We start from the raw sequence: 22,050 nt of genomic DNA, 5'->3' as shown, positions 1-22,050 counted from the left end.
TCAGAAGTATTTGCTACAATTCCCTTTTGTCATTTCCTAACTAAGATTATTTACCTTCATCTCATCTTCTTCATTTTAAGAAATAATTTCCTGTGTAGCATTACATCAGTACTTAACTAATTTCTTTGTAGTTTGCAGCCCCTGCAGTTTTTTGTATAACTTAACTTAATTCTGTCAAAGAAAACTATTGGGTTGTTTTAGCAGAGTCTCATTTTGACAAACATGTTTTTTTCATGTATTTAATTTTCTGTGGATTTCTGTATTGTATTTCCTTCAGAGTCCATTTTAAAATCTGTACATAGTTTATGTGAATCTCTGCTAGCATCATTTTCTTTCCCTTCACCATCTTTATTTGTGTGAGCAAAATACAAATTATATTAAGTGAGCCTTGATATACTAAGAAAAGGAATTAGAGAAAAAGTGGTGGCTGCAAAATTAAAGCTGAAAAGGTTGAGGTAAAGTAGATATTTTTGGAGCAAAGGGGATGAGATCTTGCACCCTCCAGAGATGTGATGAGCTCTCCCAATCTGTTCTTCAAGATGAGTTTGCATCTGAAAGATTTTTGGTTTTTTTACATCAAATGGCATATTTCTTCAAGGTTCTTCTAGGAAGAGTTGTGCTGACTGGTGGTTTTATGAATTCTGAATGCTGTAGTGTTTGTATTGTAAATAAGTGAACATACCAGAAATTAGGACTGTTCTTCAAAATTAACATTAAACCTAAGTTAATTTTTCTAGAAGCCCAGGTAACCTTGAGTTGTGTGTTCATCCCTTTCACCATTAAAAAGCCCTGTATTTTTGTCAGTTGGCTTGATTTCATATTACTTGAGGAAAAATTATCTAGAGATTTTAGGTGGTGGATTTTTTAAAATTTTTATCCCCCAAAGAAAGGAAAATCATGAAGATTCTTATGTAGATGAGGAAGAATGTCTAAATGCCAGCTGGAGGTATCCCAAACAGATGCACTCAAGAGGTAATTGATAGGCTTGGAGATATTTTGTAGGTATACTTGGGAAATATTTTTGAAGGGCAGTTCAGTGTGAAGGCAGAATAAAAGAGCACAAGAATTTGCTTGTAAAAGGAAGTATTGTGGAGACAGGAACTGTCAAATAAACAAACCAGCACATTATGTAATTTTTATGCATGCTCTGTTTTGGAGAAATACTGCCTGGCAGCTGGGGCTCTTCTATTCCCCCAGTGTTTGATAATAGAGAGGGAAATTGGGCCACTGACTGTCATTGCCATGTCAAGCATTATGTTGTCAGTCCTTCATAGGCAAAAAAATAATTGATACAAATTGAGTGTACAAACCTGAACTTCCACCTGCGCAGTAAATGGCTGTGTGTTTGTGCTCCAGCCAAGACACCCTTATTTGCTGGGAGCAAGTGTTGTGCAGGATTAACATAGTATTAGAGAATGAGAATCTTCTGGGCTGAAAATCCACGGTGTTAAGGGATTTAACTAAAAATAGGGTATTAGATAAGTTTCACAGGGATGCTGCTGCAGTTGTGTTGAACATTATTAAGCAGAAGATGATACTTTTGTCGTGTTCTGAGTAATGAGTGCAGGCACTGCTTTACCCCAGCTCTCCAGAGAGCTGAAATGATGTGAACAGAACCTCGTCAGGCTGGGATTGGCTTGGCCAGGTTTTCCTGGGGAACTGTAATAGAGCTCTGTGACTGCCCTGGAACTGCAGTGCACACACAGTGGCTTTGATAATGTCAGTTCATATCTGTGTGCTGAGGGGAAATCCCTTATCCCACCCTTTGGGGGTGGGAGTGTGCACACATGTGAATGACAGGGTGTTTTGGAGGTTGTTTAGATACTCACATTCAGGAAAGCTTCTGTGAATGAATTTGATGAGCACTAACTTTTTTTTTAAAAAAAAAAACCTTTGCAGTGATCTCTGACTAATTTTACCATTTTTTGTATTATATTTTTTTACTTTCTGTGATAAGTAGGCTCAACTGGCAGCTGCAGGTAAGGATTACCTAGTGTGTCCTTATTTTAATCTTTTTCATTTGGTAAATAGGTGCAGTAATCTTCATAGTTGCAGCTGCAGTTTTCAGATACTGGTCCTGGGCCACAGATAACTTGTGCTTGATAGGTTTAATCAAAGCAAAGTGTGAAACCATGACTTTCACAATGTAGCATTAGAATTTAGAATTTGGTAATTGACATGAAACTGCATTGGAGAGGGAAAGCTGCTCCCTTTTTTCCATTGAAAATATAATTGATTTGAGCAAAGAACTGAGAACATGGAAATTCCAGTTGGTCAGTAGGGGGTTTCAATGACCGTACGGTGCTGCCAGGGCAAGTGAACAGGGCTGAGCTGTATTTTGGAGATGCGATGGTTTAGGGACATAAATAAAGAAGGAAAACCTGCTTAGGCAAAGGTTTAAAAAAAGAATTATGGAGTTTGGTAACTTCTGGGTAACGTTTAAAAGCACCTTGGTGAGCAAAGGTAGCTGAGCTTCCTCCAAACCGCTGCTTCTCCCCAGCTGTTGTTTTAAGCCAATTGCTCAGAAAGAGACACTGGATTGCCTGGAGCCTTCTGTTATTGCTCCACACAATTACTCTACAGTACCAGAGAGATTTTTCTCAATAAAATTTTTCATTTGCCATCAGGAACAAGTCTGTGCAGAATGTTTCCCTCTCTGATTACAAAATTAAATTGGCTTCTGCTTTTCTTTTATAGTTTGTGACAGGAGTGCCACAGTAATTGGTGAGGGCACCTCTTCTGTTTGGTTTTTTTCTTTAAGACTGTTAAGAATTTCAATACAAAATGTCTGGAAGTGAAGTATCAAAGTTATATAAGGCAAAAGCAGGAAAATAGTTAATTCATGTGTTGGGTTTTTAAAAAATTTACTCCTAATAATATTGTTTAGTGTAGCTTTTTATTGTAATGCTCAGAAACTGAAAATCTATGAACTGAAGATCTATTTGTGCCTCAGAAACTGAAGATCTATGGAGCAAAACTTGGGGTTTGTCGCCTTTAAGGTTGTCTTGTTCTGCAGTCTACAGTTATTAATTAATCATTAACAGTTTTCATTTATTTGTCTGGATAAAGAATATCTTATTCTGTCTGCTCCTCCTGTGAAGCTGTGACCTGAACTGCCTTCTCTACCCCTGAATTCCTTAACTTGTCATCTTTGCACTGGTATTTTTTTATCAGTTTATATATTTGATTTGAGCCAAAATATTAATTCTGTTCAGAATAATTAAAAACATTTTGTGCGTGTTACAAATACAGATTAAGATTATTGTTATTGCAGTCATTGTTTATTACTAACAAAAATTACTGTGTTTACATGGGGGTGAAGTTTTATGAGCGCCAGGAATATCAAAGCAGCTTCCCAAGGCTTGGAATTTGTTGGCACATTTGAACAGGACTGTTAATGGAACTTTTTCTTTATGTAATGAAGGATCTTACTCAAATACTTCAGCAGGCAAACAGAGTATGAACTCTGTTTGCCTGCTACATTTCCATGTACAAAATTTCCTTGTGTTGAGTATTGCACCGGCATATTGGCCTAAAGCTTCCCCAGCATTAATTGCCTGAGCTCCACTGAAGTCAGGGAACAAAAAGTAACAAGTTTGTTGAGGGATTTTTTGATATTTGCATTAAATTTTCTTTAGAATTGTTTAATGGTTAACAATTGCAGTAAGACTGGAATTTCTGTGTCCCTGCCCTGGAGGAGGCACGTGCAGGAGCTGTTGGTGACCATTCATGTTCCTCACTGACATTGTTCCTTCCTTCTCTTGCAGACATTTGGGCCTTGACTTAGTTCCACGGAAAGACTTTGAGGTTGTGGATTCAGATCAGATCAGTGTTTCAGACCTTTATAAAATGGTAAGAAATTCTATGGGAGATTGCTCTGAGTTTTCACTGTGGGAGGGAAAGAAGGGAAAATGTTTTTATTCTTTATTCTTACATGTTTCCTTGTTTCCAATGATGTTCATTTGCACCCTGATCACCGGAACAGTGTCTCTCCTACCCTAAGCAGTGGCATGCTTTGATACATTTTTATTTCAATTTACAAAGTAACATGCTGTTAACTCTTGGAAGGTTCTCTGAGTTCAGAAAGCCTGTGAGAACCATTATTTGATTCTTTGGGCAGATTTGCAGATGAAGAATACCTAAGTGAAAAGTCTGGTTTTGTGGTTGCATAGATAATAAACATCTTTGCCCTGTTGCAAAGACTTCTTGAGCTCACAAAAAAGGGGAGAGGAGGGAGACCAGTGCAGTAGTTAATTTAAGCAGAACTAATCCTTGAACATTAAGGCCATCCCTGCTGAATGTGAGTGCTCCTTAGAAAGCATGGAGTGCATTTGAATAAGAATATTTGGATTTTCAGGTGAAGTAGTATAATTCCTTCACTGGAGTGAGTTCCAAATGCTGTCATTATTAGTCACTTGTGCAGTCCTGTTTGTACATAATGAAGCTGAATTTGTTTTGGAAATGTGAATTGTGCCATTAGTGAACTGTAAAGCCACTGATGCATTTTACTACCTAACTGTGTTTGGATTCTCTGTTAGTAGGACTAATACATATCATTTTGGTCTGGATTGTGATGTAACTGTAGAGGGAGAAACAACATGTATAATTCAGGAAAATGAATGAAAACTCTTCCTCAGATGCTGTTTTATCTACAACAAAGACAAAAACCCCTCAGCAATTATTTTGTACAACTTCTTCATTTAATATCTTCCAAAGAAAATATTTGTTTTCGACGTAATGTTGTTAGAGTGTCACTCACTTCTAGGAAGCTTTTAATTTCCTGTTTGAAAACAGTTTTGACTTTCAGCTATTTAAAATAGGGGCAGAGAGGTCCATGGCTTGGTGATGGGTTTGGTTGCAAGATGTGACTTTTCCTTAAACCAAGGGCATGTTTTGTAAACAAGCTGGGTGCTGTTGCTGGTTCGGATTATTTGCACTGTATAGTAGTGGATTTCATGGAAAGAAATAAGAATTCTGCATAAGAAATATGAAAGTACACTAGTCTATAGAGCTAATTTTTAAAGTTTGTTCCTAATTTGCCATGGTCTGAGGAGAGTTTAGTGCCAGTACAGCAGAGTTTTCCTTCAGCACAGCCTAGAAATAACTCAGTAGCAAATTCCATCAGTGAAGACTCAGGGTGTGAGATTAGTTGCTAACTAAGGATTGGTTTATTACTCTGAGGTTTATTCTGCACATTTTTTTACTCTGAATACTTGGACTACTGCAAATAGGCAATATTTATTGCCAGAGCAGCCTGATTATGTCACCCCTTGGTCCTGTGACTGTCTCTGTGCTGCTCCATCCTGGGCAGGGCTCAGGACAGAACCATTACTCACTTCACACTTCACTGCTGCCGGAGTCTGTAGATGCAAGAGGACAGTGCTGTCTAATCACATCTCTTCACAGTCAGGAGGCAATTTCAGGAACCAAAGCAGCTGAAAACCTGTTACTTATTTTAAAATTAAATTTGGTAAAAAATGAAGGAAAGGTATGTTAGTGACTTAAGTTGTTTTAGGGTTATTTCTAATGTGGTTTGGGGATTGCTTTTAATACTTAACAAAAATGCAGGGAGAGAATCCTTCTTATTTATGACAAAATACTTTATGGCCTCTCAAATGAGCAGTGAGGTTTTACATTGTAAAATAATCTTGCAGGAATAGTTGTGAGAGCCAAATTACTTTCTTATATTTTCAGGATTGTAGGATGTTAAATGTGAAAACACTCATTAGCAGAGCAATGGCTGAGGTAACACATCAGACTTTTCTCTCTGTGACAACAGAGATTCAAGCGCTTTTTACTCAGCCATTAGACTTAGCACTGCTCTTCTTGATAAATTGTAAGTTGTTACATTTGAGCCTCTCTTTTAGCTCTCATGTTTCATTGCTAAGTGTGTTTGTGACTGCTGGGTGATGCTGTATTCATCTCTCTGGCAGAGCTGTTGTGCTCTGAGGCCTTGCACATCCTGCTTCTCCATGTTACTCATTCTGAAGCTAAATGCCAGTGGCTGCAGGATGCACAGCACTTGTCAGGAATTGTTGCTTTGCTCCTGAAGGAAAGCAAATTGCCCTTTCCCTATGACAATGTTTGTGACTTTAACCAATATGACAGAACACTTTTTAAAAATACATATTACTTTTGAATGGTGGGAAAATATGTTCTCAGAATTCTGCCACAGAGCTCAGCGCTGGAGTTGCCCCTGGATTGAAGTTGTCATTTAGGAACACAAAGTCCTGCAGATGTCAGGGACACTTGGATGGCACATTTTAGTGGAAGGGTTACAAGACCCAAATGTCTGAAGTCATTTCACAAATCAGAAATGTTCAAAGCTGGTGATTAATTATGTTTAGCTTTTCTATAAGATTATTGAAGTGGGTATGTGTCTTCAGGACAAGGTCAGGAGGTGCATGAAAGGCACAGCTGTTGACTGTATAACTGCTGCAGCTTAGGCATTTCTTCCAACTGTGTGAGAGAAATGCCATGAGTTCACCAGAGTTCCTAATTAAAAAAAAAAAAATCAAGTTCCTAAATGAATAGTTTCAAATTAATGCTGCCATCGCCTCTGAACTGTTTATTCTTTATTCAAGTGGTAAATGTGATTGATAAGATGGAATAGTCAAGAAAATAAGAATTCAGTTACCCAAAACTCTTCTAGATAAAGAAAACCACTGAGCACAAACTAGACAGAAGATCAGGAAAACTTTGTTGGTTTTTTTTTTTTAATTTTTATTTTCTTGGTTGTTCTTTGTAAAACAAAGCAGATTGGCAGAGAACAGGTTTGTATATGTTGGGTTCTAAAGCCCAGTAAAAAGTCAGATGAGAATATGAAGGCAGAAAGCAGTTTAAGACTGACTTGGGAATGATGGGATTCACTCACCAGGCATTGTTAGGGAAGGAATGAGGAAGAACAACACTGAAAACTGATATTGGTAGATAAGATACCATGAGAAAGAGGTTTGATGAGAAAGTGGAGGTAAGGACAATTGATAGTTCTTTCAGTGAATTAAAAGCAAAACCACAAGATGCTCTCTAACAGGCCAAGGTGGATAAATTCAGAATTCTTCATTTCCTCCAGGCATTAGAGTGAAAGGGAAATTGAGATTACTGAGAGCCAGTTTACAAGAACAGAATTATAGAGAAGTATAATAGAATAGCACAAATGGGTAGATAGAAAAATTAGAAAGGCAATACACAAATTCAAATAAAACAAGCAAATGTGGTCAATTGTACCAAGAAACAGTTTTGTATAATTAACCTGGTACTCACTGGGAAGCTAAAAGAAAGTTTTTATATTGGGAAAAACCAACTGGCACGTGATGCAAGAAAATAATGTGGCACTTAATGTCCTTCTTGCCCCACTGAACTCTGGTAAGGTGGTAACTTTCTCAAGAAGTTTTCAGTTCCAGGGGATTTGGAACTATGTACATTCCAGTTGGGATCTTTGGAGAAGCCATATCAGACGTGTTAGTGATAATCATTGGGAAGATGGATAAGGTTCCAGAATACCAGCAAAGGGCAAGCCAATTTCACACCTTAAGAATAGGTGATGGAGGAGGAGCTGGTAATTTTTCTCTCCCTGTAACAAATGCTGGAAAATAATAATAATAAAGAAAATAATAATTACTTGCAGCAAGGACATGAGTATTAGTATGTGTGAACTTGTCCAGAATAAGCAATTTTAAAAAGTTTCAGAACATAGATAAGTCTAGTGGATGGAGGAATGCAGCTGATGCCATTTTTAGATTTTGGTAAAGGTTTTAAATGTTTGTTTTAATTTAAATTCTCTAAAGGTCATTAGTTCTAAATGAAATTACTGTAATGTAAACACAGAGCTTATTAGAAAACACATACCAGAAAAAAAAAAAAAGGTTGTTAATAATTTGATTAAATAGGAGGAGAGATGAATTAGCTGAATTTCTTGGGGTCATCCTCCATTTTGTAGTACTTCAAGTTTAATGTTTAATTAAGGACTAGATGCTGAAATAAGGAGTCTGCTTACTAAATATACAAAATCCACATTGTTGGAAATGGTCTTTCTGATGCTTTCAGTGGAGGAAAGGATCAGAATTCCAAATAATAAAGGGAAATTTAAGAAATTGTGTGAAAAATGCAGTATACCAGAGAGAATCATAAATGTAATGTTTTAACTCCTGCAGTCAATTGTTGTCTCTGAAGTACAGATTGGGACACTATAAGCTTAGGTGGGTTTTTTGAGGATATTTGAGGTTATAATGGAATCACATGCTGAATTAATTAATCTTTTCATCCTAATGATGGATAAGAAAAGAATCAATAGACCTAGGTTACAATAGCAAGGAATCAATTTAAGCATCAGAAAACACTTTGATGAGGAAAGATATACTGAACATTGTATCTGTTAAAGTTTGCACAACCTTTGCAGACAACTATTTTTTTTGAAAAATAAAGTTTAAACTGATTTTTTTTTTTTTTAGAAGGAAGATAGATAATTTAGTAACAGTCCTATTTTTATATCACTTTGGGAGGCTTTTCAGGTTAGAAGGGAGGTCTAGGCAAACTTTCTGCTCTCAATGCAAGGTCAATACTGAATTCAGACCAGGCTGCTCAGTGCTTTGTCCAGTTGGATGTTCAAGTTCTTCAAAGGAAGGGATGGAATGTTGTAATGGCTGCCCTGATGGAGTTACATTTTGCCTTGTTGGAACATTGGGATATCCCATGGTGTAGTTGATGACCACAGTATTTTGGGCAATGCGCTGTGCAGCTCTGTGGAGAGCCTGGCTGCCTCTTCATGCTGGGAACTTCATGGTTACAAGGAAGGCTGCCACAGGTCACCTACAGACCTTCTCTTCTCCAGACCCAAAATGCTGCATTCCCTGCATCCTCCTCAAACACCTTGTGCTGCTTCACTGGCCTTTGCTGAATGCAGTACTTCAGCTGCAGTTTACTCAGTGCTGAGGAAAAATGAATTAATGTTGTTTTCAGTCTACTAGCTCCATTTCTGGTAACAGAAACAGTAAACTGTTAAATGTCCCTGCTGCCTGAGTGCTGCCCTGATTTCTGTTTCACTTGCTTTAGTAGGACCCTGCCAGTCTGCTGCCTCCAGTTTAGGATCATCTGGGAATTTAAGACCACATAAGTCTCAGGACAGACCCCTGAAAACTATCAGCCACTACCTTTGGAGCCTGAAAATCCTACTGTTTGTTAGGTTTATTTTATCAAATAATGGGTCTGTCCATGAAGGTGTGAGTTTATAGCTTGGGTACAGGAATGCTGTGGGAGACCATGCTGAGGGCCTCGCTGAGCTGGGGAGACACAGCAGCCACTAATCTTCCCTCTTCTACTGATTTGGTTATTTTACCTCAGGGGAATCACTTGATCCAGCATAATGTACCCCTGATAAATCCATGTTGGTTATTTTCAGTCACCCTCCCATCCAAGTACCCTCTGGGCACTTTGCCTGGCCAGAGGCAAGGGCACATAAATTAACTCAGTCAGTGATTGTATTGTTCTAACGTGGTCCTGAAGCATGAAAGCAGAGAGTTAGTCAAATCTAATCTTTTGGTTGTGGAAAAATTTAAAACCTGAGGTTTTTACCACTTACTGTCATAGATTTACCTCAGTGTACACTCTGTAAGCAGCAGTGTTTGCTGATGAATCTCTTCAGACCACCTCTCATATTTGTGTTGCCTGTCTCACTTTCTAACTTGGATTTAGAGATTAATTTAACCGGAAAAAGTCAGGACACCTTGAATAGCTTAAATAACTGGTCTTTTCTATGCCAGCTGATTCTGAGTGGTTGCAGGTGACAAAAAGATGAATAGGCAACTCAGCCAACTTGAAGGCTTTTAACATTCAGAAGATGATGCAGTAGTTACACAAACAATGGAACTGAAGATCATTATTTTTCTACTGAGAGTGTGAATGAGGACATTTTTATAACTGTGAATGTAAACAGATGTCAAAATATGCCATTTAGAATCACAGAATTGTTTCTGTTGGAGGAGACCTTTAAGATCATTGAGCTCAACCATTCCCCCAGCACCGCCACAGCCCCACCAACCCCTGTCCCCAGGTACCACAGCTACAGGTCTTTTAAATCCCTCCAGGGGTGGGGACTCCACCACTGCCCTGGGCAGCCTGTTCTAATGCTTGATGATGCTTTGGGTGACCAAATTTTCCCTAATAACTGATCCAGTAGTGAGGGGCCCAAAACTGAACACAGGATTGGAGATGTGCTATCAGCAGTGTCAAATCCAGGGGCATCCTTGGCCAGCTGGGCCCACTGCTGGTGAGGGATTGAAAGGGGCTCAGTGAGCACTTCTGGCAGCTTCCTCAGTACCCCAGCACCTCCTTCTCATTATTAAGAGTATCTCTCTTTTTGTGGTAAAAAGTCCTATTTGTCTTCTATGTGAAAGACAGCATTGTAGTTTTAGAGTATTGCCAGATACATTTCGTGGACAATCTTTGGCTTTCACCTCCTTTGAAGCTTTGTGTTTGTCAACAGATCTGTTAATTCTGATATAGAGTGTAAATGTTTGGTCAGAATGAGATGTTGGGTTTGTAATAGGAGGAGGGAGGTGGGGAGAATGAAGAGAGTATTTAATAATGTGTGGCAGTGTCAATGTTAATATTTTGGTTTAAAATGCTAATAATAAGATGATGTGCAGGGAAAGGCATGGCAGAATCATTAATGATGGGTTTTTTTAAAGCTCTCTGAAACCTTTTCAATTTAGATTAGTATTTAAATCTCCCTTTGGAGATTAAATGGCTTCAGTGAGTCTTGCAGTCCATTTTCTGATTATAACATCTCCTCCTAGCAAAAAAGGCTTTAAATACAGCATCATCCTTTGAGTTTTTAGACATGTAGCTCTTTATACTGATTCTTATTTACAGGTATTGGGCAGCTAAAATTGTAGTAGAGTCTTTAACCAATTTTCAGGATTTCATTTTTTTATTAGAGCAAAAAGATTTAACCTCTAAAATCCATCTTTCTTGCTAGATGCTTGTGTTTTTTAACAAATGCACCTTTCCACAGGCAACATACCAGGAGGTGAGGATTAGTGGTGAGGTATCTTCCCATTTAGCAGAAGAAGACAGACATTATACAGAGTAATGAAATTTTCCAACACTGTAATAGCATTTCTTTTTTAAATTCTGTCTAACTTGTGACAGCCTTTTACTTTAAAAGCTAAGGTAAATACTCCCTGTAAATTCAAATACGTTAAGAAACAGCTTAACTGAGAAAAGCCTTTAGGAAAACAAGTGGTCTTGTGAGTGATGATACACTGAAAAAAGGTATGAAAAGTTGCTGATCATTTTGATAGTAATATTTTAGAATTACTGTTCTAATGCTATATAAATATAATGTAAATATTTCTTACTTTCAAAAAGGTTTAAATTTTACTATTTTGTATCTCCACAGCATTTGTCAAGTAGACACAGTGTCCAGCAGAGCACATCACAGGTAAATACCATCCATGTTTGAATTTTTTATTGTCTTTAAGTTCTTGGTAATGAAGGTAAAGGTGTGATGGAGATTACTGGGTAAGTCCTTTCCCACAGAACACTTCCTCAGAAGTATTTAAGTCACTGAGGTCCTTCTTCAAATTCCACTTAGGTCTCTTCCTGAGCTTGTAACTGTTGTTCTTAAAAGATACAATTGTGTAGAGAGATCAAAAGCCTCAGTCTGCCCCTGTGACTCTTCTGTCTACCTGCAAACACGTGGCTTAGTGGCTTCTGTTTCACACATCCTTTCTGTACTGGATAATCCTGTCCTGGTCATGGAATCTGGCTTTGATCTTTACAGAGATCTGTGCTTCCACGGGTACCTGTCTTTAAAGAATGAGGATTTCCTTGGGTTTAATTTTAAGTCCAGAACAAAATTCCTTTTAAACAAGTACAAATCTGAATTGTAAGTCTGGAAATTTAAGATTTTTTTGGTTAGACTGTACCTGTCTATGCATTCAGAGGAGGTGAGCATAGGGAACTTAGGATATTCATGCAACCTGTTTATTGAGATCAGCATGAATGAATGTAAAGGGTTGTAAAAACTGAAAGCCTACATTTGCTTATACTCTTTTTTTCCTTTGGCCACCCCAGCATTCGCTGCTGTAAATAGGTCTTGATATGCTGAGCCAAACTGTAAACCTTTCTATTTCCTTGATTGGTTGCTTATGTTATCAACCTTGTTAAGTTCTTTTATACCTGCAGGACAAGCTGGCCTGTTAAGCCTTGTTCTAAGTCATGGATTGTTTCTGAGAGGAAAATGCCCCTAAGATTAAGTCCAGATGTTCCCCCAGCACTGCCAAGGCCACCACTAAACTCTGTCCCTAAGCACCCCATCTACACATCTGTTAAATCCCTCCAAGGATGGTGACTCCACCACTTGCCTGAGCAGCCTGTTCCAGTGCTTGACAACCCTTTCAGTGTAGAATTTTTCCCTAATATCCAACCTAACCTCCCTGACGCAACTTGTTCCTTGAGAGAAAAGACCAACCCTCACCTGGCTACAACCTCCTCTCAGGGAGCTGCACAGGGCAATAAGGTCCCTCCTGAGCCTCTTTTTCTCCAGGCTGAGCCCCCTCTGCTCCCTCAGCTGCTCCTCATCTGACTTGTGCTCCAGACCCTCCCCCAGCTCCCTTCCCTTCCCTGGAGAGGCTCCATCACCTCAGTTCTTCCTTGCAGTGAGGAGCCCAAACCCCAGGATTTGAGGTGTGGCCTCAGCAGTGCCCAGTACAGGGGGACAGTCACTGCCCTCATCCTACTGCTGCAGAAATGACCTCTAGAAGTGAATTGCACCTGCTCAAAAGAAGTAATGTAACAAATGTTACTAACAATGCTTTAAGTCCATCTGCTTTAAATGGAAATCATCAGGACCCACTCCAGTACTGTCTTATAATTCATTTTCAGTACCAGAACCAAAGCAAAATTTGAGAAATAGAATTGACTTGGTTTACTTGATAAAATCAGATTTCCAATGCATAAACCATTTGGTTTGTGTCTACTTGGTTATCACAGTTTCATCAATCTATTCAAATTAGAGGCGTTAAAAATAGAGGCAGAAAGCTTAATCTAGCCCCTGTCTCTGAGGCAGAATATATTTGAGATTAAACTTTTACTTGAGGGTGAGAGGAGAGCAGGATCTCTGTTAAAATGCTCAAGTTGGTCTGTTCAGGTGTCCTTTCTGTGTGAGGAAGTGCCAATGGTTTTCCCTGGTTTGGCTCAGGTGGACACCATCCGTCAGCGGCACGGGGACGCCTGTCGGATGCCAGTGCCTCATCACTTCTTCCTCAGCCTGAAGAGCTTCACCTACAACACCATTGGAGAAGACACTGATGTCTTTTTCTCCTTGTACGATGTCCGGGAAGGCAAACAGATCAGGTAGGAATTTGTCAAAGAGCTAAAGAGCTTCCTAGGAAAAGAGCTGTGAGCAGAGCAGCTGCACTGGAGATAAACCCGAGGTGTGTTCTTGTGGCCCAGCTGGAAGGACAGAGCTGGGATATCATGAGTTGCTGGCCCTGCAGTTCTTACATGGGAATATCAGAAGTACTGCTCTTTGCATAGGAAATTTAGTGAAGTATTAAAGGCACAGAATGGTTGAAATTTTTAGTTTTCTGACTTTGCCTCCAAGGTCTTGGTGTCTCATAGCTTCCTCCTTAGGAACCTCCTCCTGTTGATTAAGAAGCACAAATAATGACAGGGCCATGCTGTGGGGCCGGTTTGAGAAGGGACTGCTGTGTGCCTCTGTAACTCTCCTCCACTCCTTGCCTTCCAGGCCTGTCACAAAATAGCTCTTTCTCCTCACTGTATTGCTCTCAACATAAGCTCTTAACATTTATCCCTATGTCTGTGCTCTCAGTTTATTGAACTAATTGGTACCAGTGTTAGCAAACATGAGATGGGCTGGCTTTTCCTCTTACAAGCATGTGTTTTGAAAACATCAGGGTATGTAGAAGAGCATTGCAGCATTTATTTTGTGGCTTGGAAGTTTAGCAAATGCAGCTTGGTCTGATCTGAAGAACACCATATTTGTGCTGTGTGCTGAGTTTTACCAAAAGCATTTCCTGACAGTCACTTGCTGCCATAGAAAAAGTTTTCAGCAATTAGATTTAGATTTGTTTCAAAGTGAGAGAAGAGCCACAGAATGTTCCTTCCTCTCTTAGGAAGAAAGCTCAGAGTAAGTGAGAACAGTTTTGTGTCTCTTCAGAGTACATCCCACTGAAAATTGGTCTATATTAGAAAGCTCTGATGACTTGATGGTATTCCTGATATCCAGCTTAAACCTCCCCTGACGCGGCTCCAGCCCCTTCCTGCTGTGCCTGGGCACAGAGAGCAGAGATTGGTACCCTCCCCTCCCCTGCCCCTCAGGAGGATGCTGGAGGCTCCAGTGAGGTCTCCCCTCAGTCTCCTCCAGGCTGAACAAACCAGGGGCCCTCAGCTGCTCCTGGTAAGCTCCTCCTCCAGACCTTTCCCATCTCTGCAGCTCTTTGGACACTCCAGTGGATGGAGTTTAGGATGTGCCTATGATTCTTCTCTTGAGAGAATTACCAGAAAATAGCTGTTAAAAGGGAAAGGTGAAAATGGAAAATCAAACAGAAAAAATACACCAAACTAGTTCCTACTGCAAAGCAGTAAAATATTAAATAATTGAGATGAGAAAAGCTGCCAGGAAGAGGAAGGGACAGGTGGACAAGCTGCTGCCAGCAGAAATTGCTTTGAAAGGAGATGAATTGCCTTGGGCTGCAGTTTGTATGTAAACACTGAGTGGAGAGCCTTAAGGAAAGGGGTTTGCCAGTGATTAAAAAAAAGGAAATAATAGTTATAATGAGAAAAAGCACAAAGAGCGGTCCAGGCAAATTTAAATATATAGAGTAATGCTTTTTTGTACAAACAGTTGTTATTACTTAGCTCTTTGCATTAAGCATCAGTGGTCTGCTGTAATGAAAACAGCATAATTTTTACATTTTCTTACATCCCAAAGAGTGCTGGGGAAGAAATGTGTAATGAGGCTGAGCTCTGTTTTGGAGAAGAAACCAGAAAACAGACAAACACATTGCTACAAATTTAGAATGATGTTTTTATATCTACTTTAAAACATTTTCTCTCCTCTCGGGAAATAGTACATTAAGGTAAAAAACCCAAGCAAGGCTTCTGCACACTGCACTCTAAATGAAAGGGACAAATTGACTTCTGAAATGGTTTGGAGGTTGATAAATTTCTTACCCAAGCAGCTCATGCTGGAGGCTGAGTGGCTTTCAGCGTTACTGCCTTGGACATGTGCTGGATTACAAACCTCCCTGAACCTGCTGGTGCCAAGAGCTATTTCCCAGGGAGGTTAAGTGAAGAATTGCTGAGAGTTCCAGTGTTTTTCAAGGGCTGAAGCAACAGCATGCACCAGGTGTGGATTAGCAATCAGAAGGTTGGAGCAGCAGCTGAAATACTTTTTGAGATGGTTCCCAGGTTCTGAATACAAAAATACTCCTGTGTTTAATGGTTGTCAGCAAAGGAGGAGCAAAAGGTGACAGTGGGGAGCTATGGACAGCAGGAATAACAACACTGCCAGCACAGGGGTCAGACCTAGAGGTAAGCACAAGGAAAAAGTTACTTCACTTTTAATCTGGCATAAATATAGAAAGTAATACTTCTAAGTAAATAGAACTTGAAGGCTCAGATTTAAAAAGGGATTAAAGCTTATTTGTCTGTTTTAAAGTATTTGGGATTTCTTTTTTTCTTGCATACAAAAGATACTAGTCTAGCAACTTTGTGACTCATCTTTAATACCTCAGTTTGTTTGCTAAGTGGAAGTTACTGGAAAATGATGTGATAATTGATCTAGTTTGGATTATAGCCAATGATTATACCCCATTGTGAGATATACCTTGGGATGAATGATCATGGAGGGATCAGGTTGAGAGTAACAGCAAAGAAAATGTTACTGTAAAGGTGGTGAACTCAGTAAGGAAGGTGCCAGTAAAGATAAAATAGAGATAGGTAAACTGATATGGAGAAAAGACATTTGAGAGTTGTCTGTTTGTGAATGATACTGTTGAAGAGTACAGAAGCAAATTGTTTGAGTATGAAGGAAAAAATTAAATATATGGGGACAAAAGAAAGTCTATTGTATTCTGTGGTTGGAAAGTATAAAACAGAACAAATGAAATTGCACAAACAGGGATGGGAAGAGACAGAAACTTGGAGAAAAAAATGCAACCTACCAAAGAGCATCAAGGACAAAAAACCAAAAGAATAAGTCTATAATGCTTTACCAGCAAAAAACCTTTTTTTTACAAAATGAAGAAATAGCTGAACAGATTAAAGGGGATGTTAAGCCATGAGCAGATGTTTCCAAGATAGCTGGAGTATTTAATGGCTGTTTTTCCTCAATCTCCCTAAGAAGGTCAGCTGCAATCCGACGACAAATGTGAAAAGTTGTGGAACAAATACACTACTTGTTAGCACTAAGAAGCTAACAAGATGGTAAGTAAAAGTCAACATAGATTTGTGAAGCACAAATCACATCAAAGCCAACTAATTTTGTTCTGTTATATGGGAGCACACCTCCTGCCTCAACAGAAGAGAAGTATTAAACTTGATAGAATAAAGAGATACAGGCTGGATGAACTGCTCTGAAGGAGCTAGAAACTGGTGGACAAAGGCATGCAGAATGTTATTTGTGCTAGAAAGATGCAACAAATAAGAGATACATTTACATTTCTTGACATTTTTAGCATGGTTTTGATAGTGAAAATAAATTAAATTCAGTAAAAGAGTGAGGTTTAGATACCTATTGTATAACTCTATTTTTCTTGGAAATGCATGGAATTATGCATAACTTAGAAAAATGTCATTTTTAGAAGTATGATAGTGGGATTTTTTTCTGAAAATAAGCTTGTTAAGTCCATTCTAACTGTTATAGAATCCCAGAATGGTTTGGGCTGGAATGGACCTAAAAAGCCATCTTGTTCCTCCCCCTGCCATGGGCAGGGACACCTTCCACTCTCCCAGGCTGCTCCAAGCCCTGTCCAGTCTGGGCTTGGACACTCCCAGGGATCCAGGGTTTCTCTGGGCAGCCTGTGCCAGGGCCTCCCCACCCCCTCAGGGGAGAATTTATTCCTGATATGTCATCTAAACCCACTCTCAGTGTAAAGCCATTCCCCCTTGTCCTCTCACTCCAGCCCTTGTAGAGTCTCTCTCCATCTTTCCTGTAGGCTCCCTTCAAGTTCTGGAAGGGGCAATTATGTTACCCTGAAGCCTTCTCTTTTCCAGGCTGAGCAGTCCCAGTTCTCTCAGCCTTTTGAGTATGGAAAAGGATAAATAAACTTCTGTCTTATTTTTTCTTTATAAAGTTTATGTTTAAACATGTGAATGTTTTTCATTCTGCCTGCATCTTCAACCAGTTACCCTATTTTGCACACCACTGGGATTTAAAATTTTCTTGTCATCTAGAAATATCCTTAATTATGGAGAGTGAATAGAACAAAAGAGAAATTCTGATGTGATTGAATTTGAAGATCTGGGGGCCTAAGCAGTAATTATGCATGGGAGATGGTGTTGTGCATATTTCTGCTGGTAACTCCTCCACCTGCCTCCTCCTACTCACTGAGCCTTTGCCATTCCCATTATAGCAACGACCTCGTCGTGACTGGGGGTTTGGGAGATGTGCTCAGTGCCTGTGCTGGGGCTGATGGGACTGACTGAGGAGGTCCACGTGGACATTTCTCATACAGAAAGTGTTCAAACCCTTTGTTGAGAGACCAGATGTTCTCTGCAGTGTCTGTTTTAAATATCTGCCATGTCTTTGGGGTGAGACAGGATTGTAAACACTGCAACACAGGCTAGGAGTTTGATTGGGAAACATCTCTTTCAGTGTTAAAATTTAAAAGCTGTAGCCAAAATGAGAAAAAATATAAGCTTGCTCTTTAAAGCTCTTGCTAATAGGTGATACAGAAAGATGTTTTTTGTGGAAATGTTCTCAGCTTGTGGGTGGATGATGGGGAGAATGTGAGCAGTACAGTCTGTCCCAAGTCTTGTCTTAAGGATTTAGCACCATTGACAAAGCAGTTCTTTGGAGAGAAACATGGTTTGGAAACATAATTATGGACTGAAAAAACGCCCTGGGTCTACAGCAGGATAGTTGGATTCAGCTGCTCAAAAGTCATCTGACATAAAATCATCTGCCCCTATTTTTCAAGGCTGAGTCAAATGCTCAGTGGCAGTGTTTGGCTGTTAGTACTCCTCTGCAGTGGGGTTTGGTGGTAACTGCAGAGGTAATGGAGATAATGATTTCCTATTTGTAAGTCCTTTCTGGATCTTGGGTCATTTTCCAACCAAATTATTTTCTGTGATAAAAATCAACAGACAAGTGTGTAAATAGTTCAAGATACTAAAGGGATAAAAACATTAGAGAACGTAGTTATTAATTTAAATGTGTCCTTGTAAACAAGTACACTTCTGGGGCATGACCAACCTGGGTTTGGTTTACCAGTGTGTGAGTGTTAGAAGTTTTCTCAAGTTGCTATTCATTTGTATAACCTGGTTCTGTAGAAACCCCAATAGTGCAATTGAATGGTCAGGGGAGGCTGGAAAAAGAAAACGTTTGTGCCAGTGTTTAGGTAGAGTAGAATGAAATGCACCACTTGGAAACACTGGATTTAGAAATGATGAATTTGTAGGGAATTTGATTTTCACTTTTTCTGTAGTAGGAGTCTCTGAGACACAGTATTCCTGGTTCTGACGTCAGAATACAAATCTGTACCAAGCTGCTGAAGGTTACCTTGACAAATTTGACAGGAATCCCTCATCTCTGTTTGTATTTGTTGATTGCCATTAGCTCCATGGTTCTCATCATCATGTAGTCTTTTTTTTATTATTCCTTTTTAACTGTCAATAGGAATGTATATCAGCTGCTAAAAAAATGTTAGCAGGAACAGTGTAGCTAAAATTACTTTGTGCTTACACATGCCATCTTGAATAATTTTCCTGTAGCACTTGCTAACTGCAGACGATTACCACTCTCAGGAGCTTTCATTTCAAGCACTGAGCCAACATGTGAAATGCAATGGCAAATTTCCCACAAGTCCTGTCCAAGAAGGGGTTTGAGTCCTCTCAAAGCTCTGATGTGCAGGATCAGCATCCTTAATGCAGGAACACCTGTACAGAGCCTGCCCAAGGCAGGGCTGTAGAACTTGTACATGTTCTGGACACTAGAATCTGCTTGGGCAGATGGGGTTTGGCAGCTGGGAGTGGAGAGAGGGGGGCAGGTGAAATAAGAAAGAGTAAGACTGGCATTAATAAGGTGAGAAAGAGGAAAGAAGGGTCACTGGGTAGATAAATATGGTTGAGTAGCTGAAAGAGAAGTTGTTAATTAATGTGGAAGGATCCGCAGTAAAATCTGTGTCAGCCTGACTGCATGCTCTCCCAGGATATGGGACTGACCTGAAGATCCTTTTTCTGAATTGTTTCTCTCAAGTAATGGCTCTGGGAGTGCTGGGACAATGTGTGGGCATTTATCCCCAGTTAATTGCTTTAAAATATTATCATGTTCCTTTATTGCCAGTTGCTATGTAAGGAAGTAGAAAATTATATTTTACTTTTATTGTGCAATATGCGCTAAATTTTCCTTTTGTTATGCTTTTAATAGCGTAGCTATTTTAAAATAGAAAAGTTATCTCATTCACTGTCAGTATAATGATTTGGCTGCTGGGAAAAAATAACTTTGTATCACTCAGAATTATTTCTTTAATATTCAGAAAATTTTCTTAGGGATTAACCTTACCAACTAATGAGTTTTTTCTTCTGCTTAGCCATGAAAAAAGCCATGTTTATATTTTTACCTGTCTTTTAGCAATCTGATCTATTGGGATAGCTAATCCTCCATCAGCTCCTCATCAGCTCCTCCTGTGCTTCAGTTTGTTGTGGCTTTAGTATTTCAAGGGAAGTATTTTTCTGAGTTTTGTGCAATAGATAATTCATAGCAGTAGTAATGGGAGCAGCATGAGATTTTCACCCTGCTCAAGGTGAACTTCCTCAAAAGCTAAGCAAGCATTAAGAAATACTGCTACCCACAGCAATGGCCTTGTTCTGGTCACTGCAGTGACCATGGAAAATCTGTGTGTCTCTGAAGTCTGCTGCAGACAGACAGCTGGGACAAAGAGCCTTTCTGGTAGAATATAGAACTTCTGAGAAACACAAGTTTTGTCATCACTGAAGACAAAACCTGTGGAGTATTTTATAAGGTTTTTTGCTGGGTAGATTTTTAGAAAAGTACACAGGAGGGGTGATGCCTTTTCATTTTCTTTATTAGGTTGCTTCAGTTGACTTTCATTCCCTGGATTTCTCTCTGGAATCTGCATTTGCTTGGTTTTCCTGTTTATTCTCTGTCTTGCTAATAGTGTATGCAAAAAAACCTGCTACTGTCTGGATTTATATATGAAAGTTGCCATAAGAGATGTAAGTGCTGTTATTAAATATGTTAATTCTTTTCTATAAAATTACTATTTTTCCTAGTTCCTATGGAATTATTAATATGTAGCTATTCCAAAGTGGGAGCTTTTACAAATATCCATCTTATTTTGAACCTCTCACCACCACCATCCTCCTTCCCCCACAAGTGGGGGCTTTTTTGCGTTGGGGATCAAGTATGATGTACAAATAGGCAGGGATATAGAGTTTTCTACAGGGTTATTTTGATTTTTTTAGCTGTTAACAGGAAGAAATCAATGAGTTACAAGCATTGGAACTTCTTCCCTTTTCCTGCTCAGGAGGAATTGACAATGTGTTGTGAACACACCCAGCTGGAAGAAATTCTGCTCATGTGAGGGGCAGCGGGGAAATTTGTGTTGTTTATTGTGTGAGTGAGCTCAGAGAAAGCACTTCCACGTAATTTTTTGTCTGTAGGAAGGCTCAGTGGATGGAATCCTCTTGTTGTGCTTCAGCTCTTTCTGTGGGGAAATTCCCCCTCAAAAGCCAGGTCTGTGTTCCTGACAGAAATTGTCATGTGCAAAGCTCTTGTAGAGCAGGAATTAAATGTGACAGCTGCTGTACCAGACCTCAGAACCATTAGCTTCTCCCAGGGTAGAGATGGTGAAAAAATCCTTATTCTACAAAATACCTGTAATCCAAAATTAGAAGTCTTCCCTGCAAAGCTTCCCTCACCTGCCACCTGGCAGGGTCAGTCTGCCTTGCCTTCCATAAGTTAAAATCACCATCACTGGGGAATTGCACTAGATGACTGAAGTCTCTCTCTCTTTTCTTTCTTTTTTTTTTTTTTCATAGAAGCTCTTTCTAGTTGACAGAATTCCTTTCAGGAACAAAAATATGTTCCTTTCGTGATGGAAATAACAGAAAAGTCCTCATGATGGTGTCAAATATTCAAGGGTAGCAGAGTCATGAGAAGCCAAGGAGAATGTAATTGGTGCTTAGTTCCCTTTCCCCTGCAAGCCTCAATAACACTTTAATATTGTGGTGGTTTTCCCTTGAATGTGGCAAGAGAAATGACAGGTAGTTATTTTCACTATTTTCTGTTTCCATGGAAACCCAGTGTTTGCAGTAACAGTCTTACTGTAAGCTCTGTAATCCTCCCCTGGGGCTTCTCGCCAATGTGGTAATTTAATAATTCATGAGCATTAGGCCTGAATTTGCTAGGAAGCAAACTGTGTTGCTTGGAGCCGTTTTCTCAGGGCCAGATTGATTTCCCTCACAGATTCAGTGCTCTTTTCTCTAAGATGTCTTTATAAAATACACTCCATAAACCAAAGCAGTGTACTGTGCCTCAGTTGTTTGTGAAAGCGGGGTTATTGCAGAGCTGCTGGATAAGACAGCTCAGAAGAGAATTCTCCTGCCACCCCCAGCAAAAGAAAAGGGGAAAAACTAAACACACTGTGTGAGCACTTGCCTGAAAAGGAAGATTGTTAAACAGTCCATGAGTCACTGTTGAGACAGTGAGCAAACTGAAAGTTCAGCAGAGGTGATGCTCCTGTCTCCAGGGCTCGGCAGTGACCGCTGTCCGTGATGGATTGCTCAAACACTGCTGGGATCTGGGACATGCTCTTGGTTTACACTGGAAGTGGGAATTGA

General features: G+C 39.5%; 1 protein-coding gene across 1 annotated transcript in view; it reads left to right on the top strand.

The window, feature by feature from the left end:
• The window catches only part of DOCK3 (dedicator of cytokinesis 3), a gene marked incomplete at both ends in the record, with an annotated part of 180,583 nt that overhangs the window by 64,360 nt on the left and 94,173 nt on the right, over positions 1-22,050 (top strand). The window contains 3 exons of the mRNA XM_084214222.1: positions 3,768-3,852; positions 11,399-11,440; positions 13,202-13,356. Of these exons, the coding sequence (XP_084070348.1) occupies positions 3,768-3,852; positions 11,399-11,440; positions 13,202-13,356 (282 nt within the window). The remainder of the gene's footprint in view (positions 1-3,767; positions 3,853-11,398; positions 11,441-13,201; positions 13,357-22,050) is intronic.

Source organism: Fringilla coelebs, assembly GCF_963513975.1.
Source record: "Fringilla coelebs genome assembly, chromosome: 13".
NCBI classification, from domain to species: Eukaryota; Metazoa; Chordata; class Aves; order Passeriformes; family Fringillidae; genus Fringilla; species Fringilla coelebs.
The sequence above is the reverse complement of the archived record's forward strand: the minus strand, read 5'-3'. Positions and strand labels throughout refer to the sequence as shown.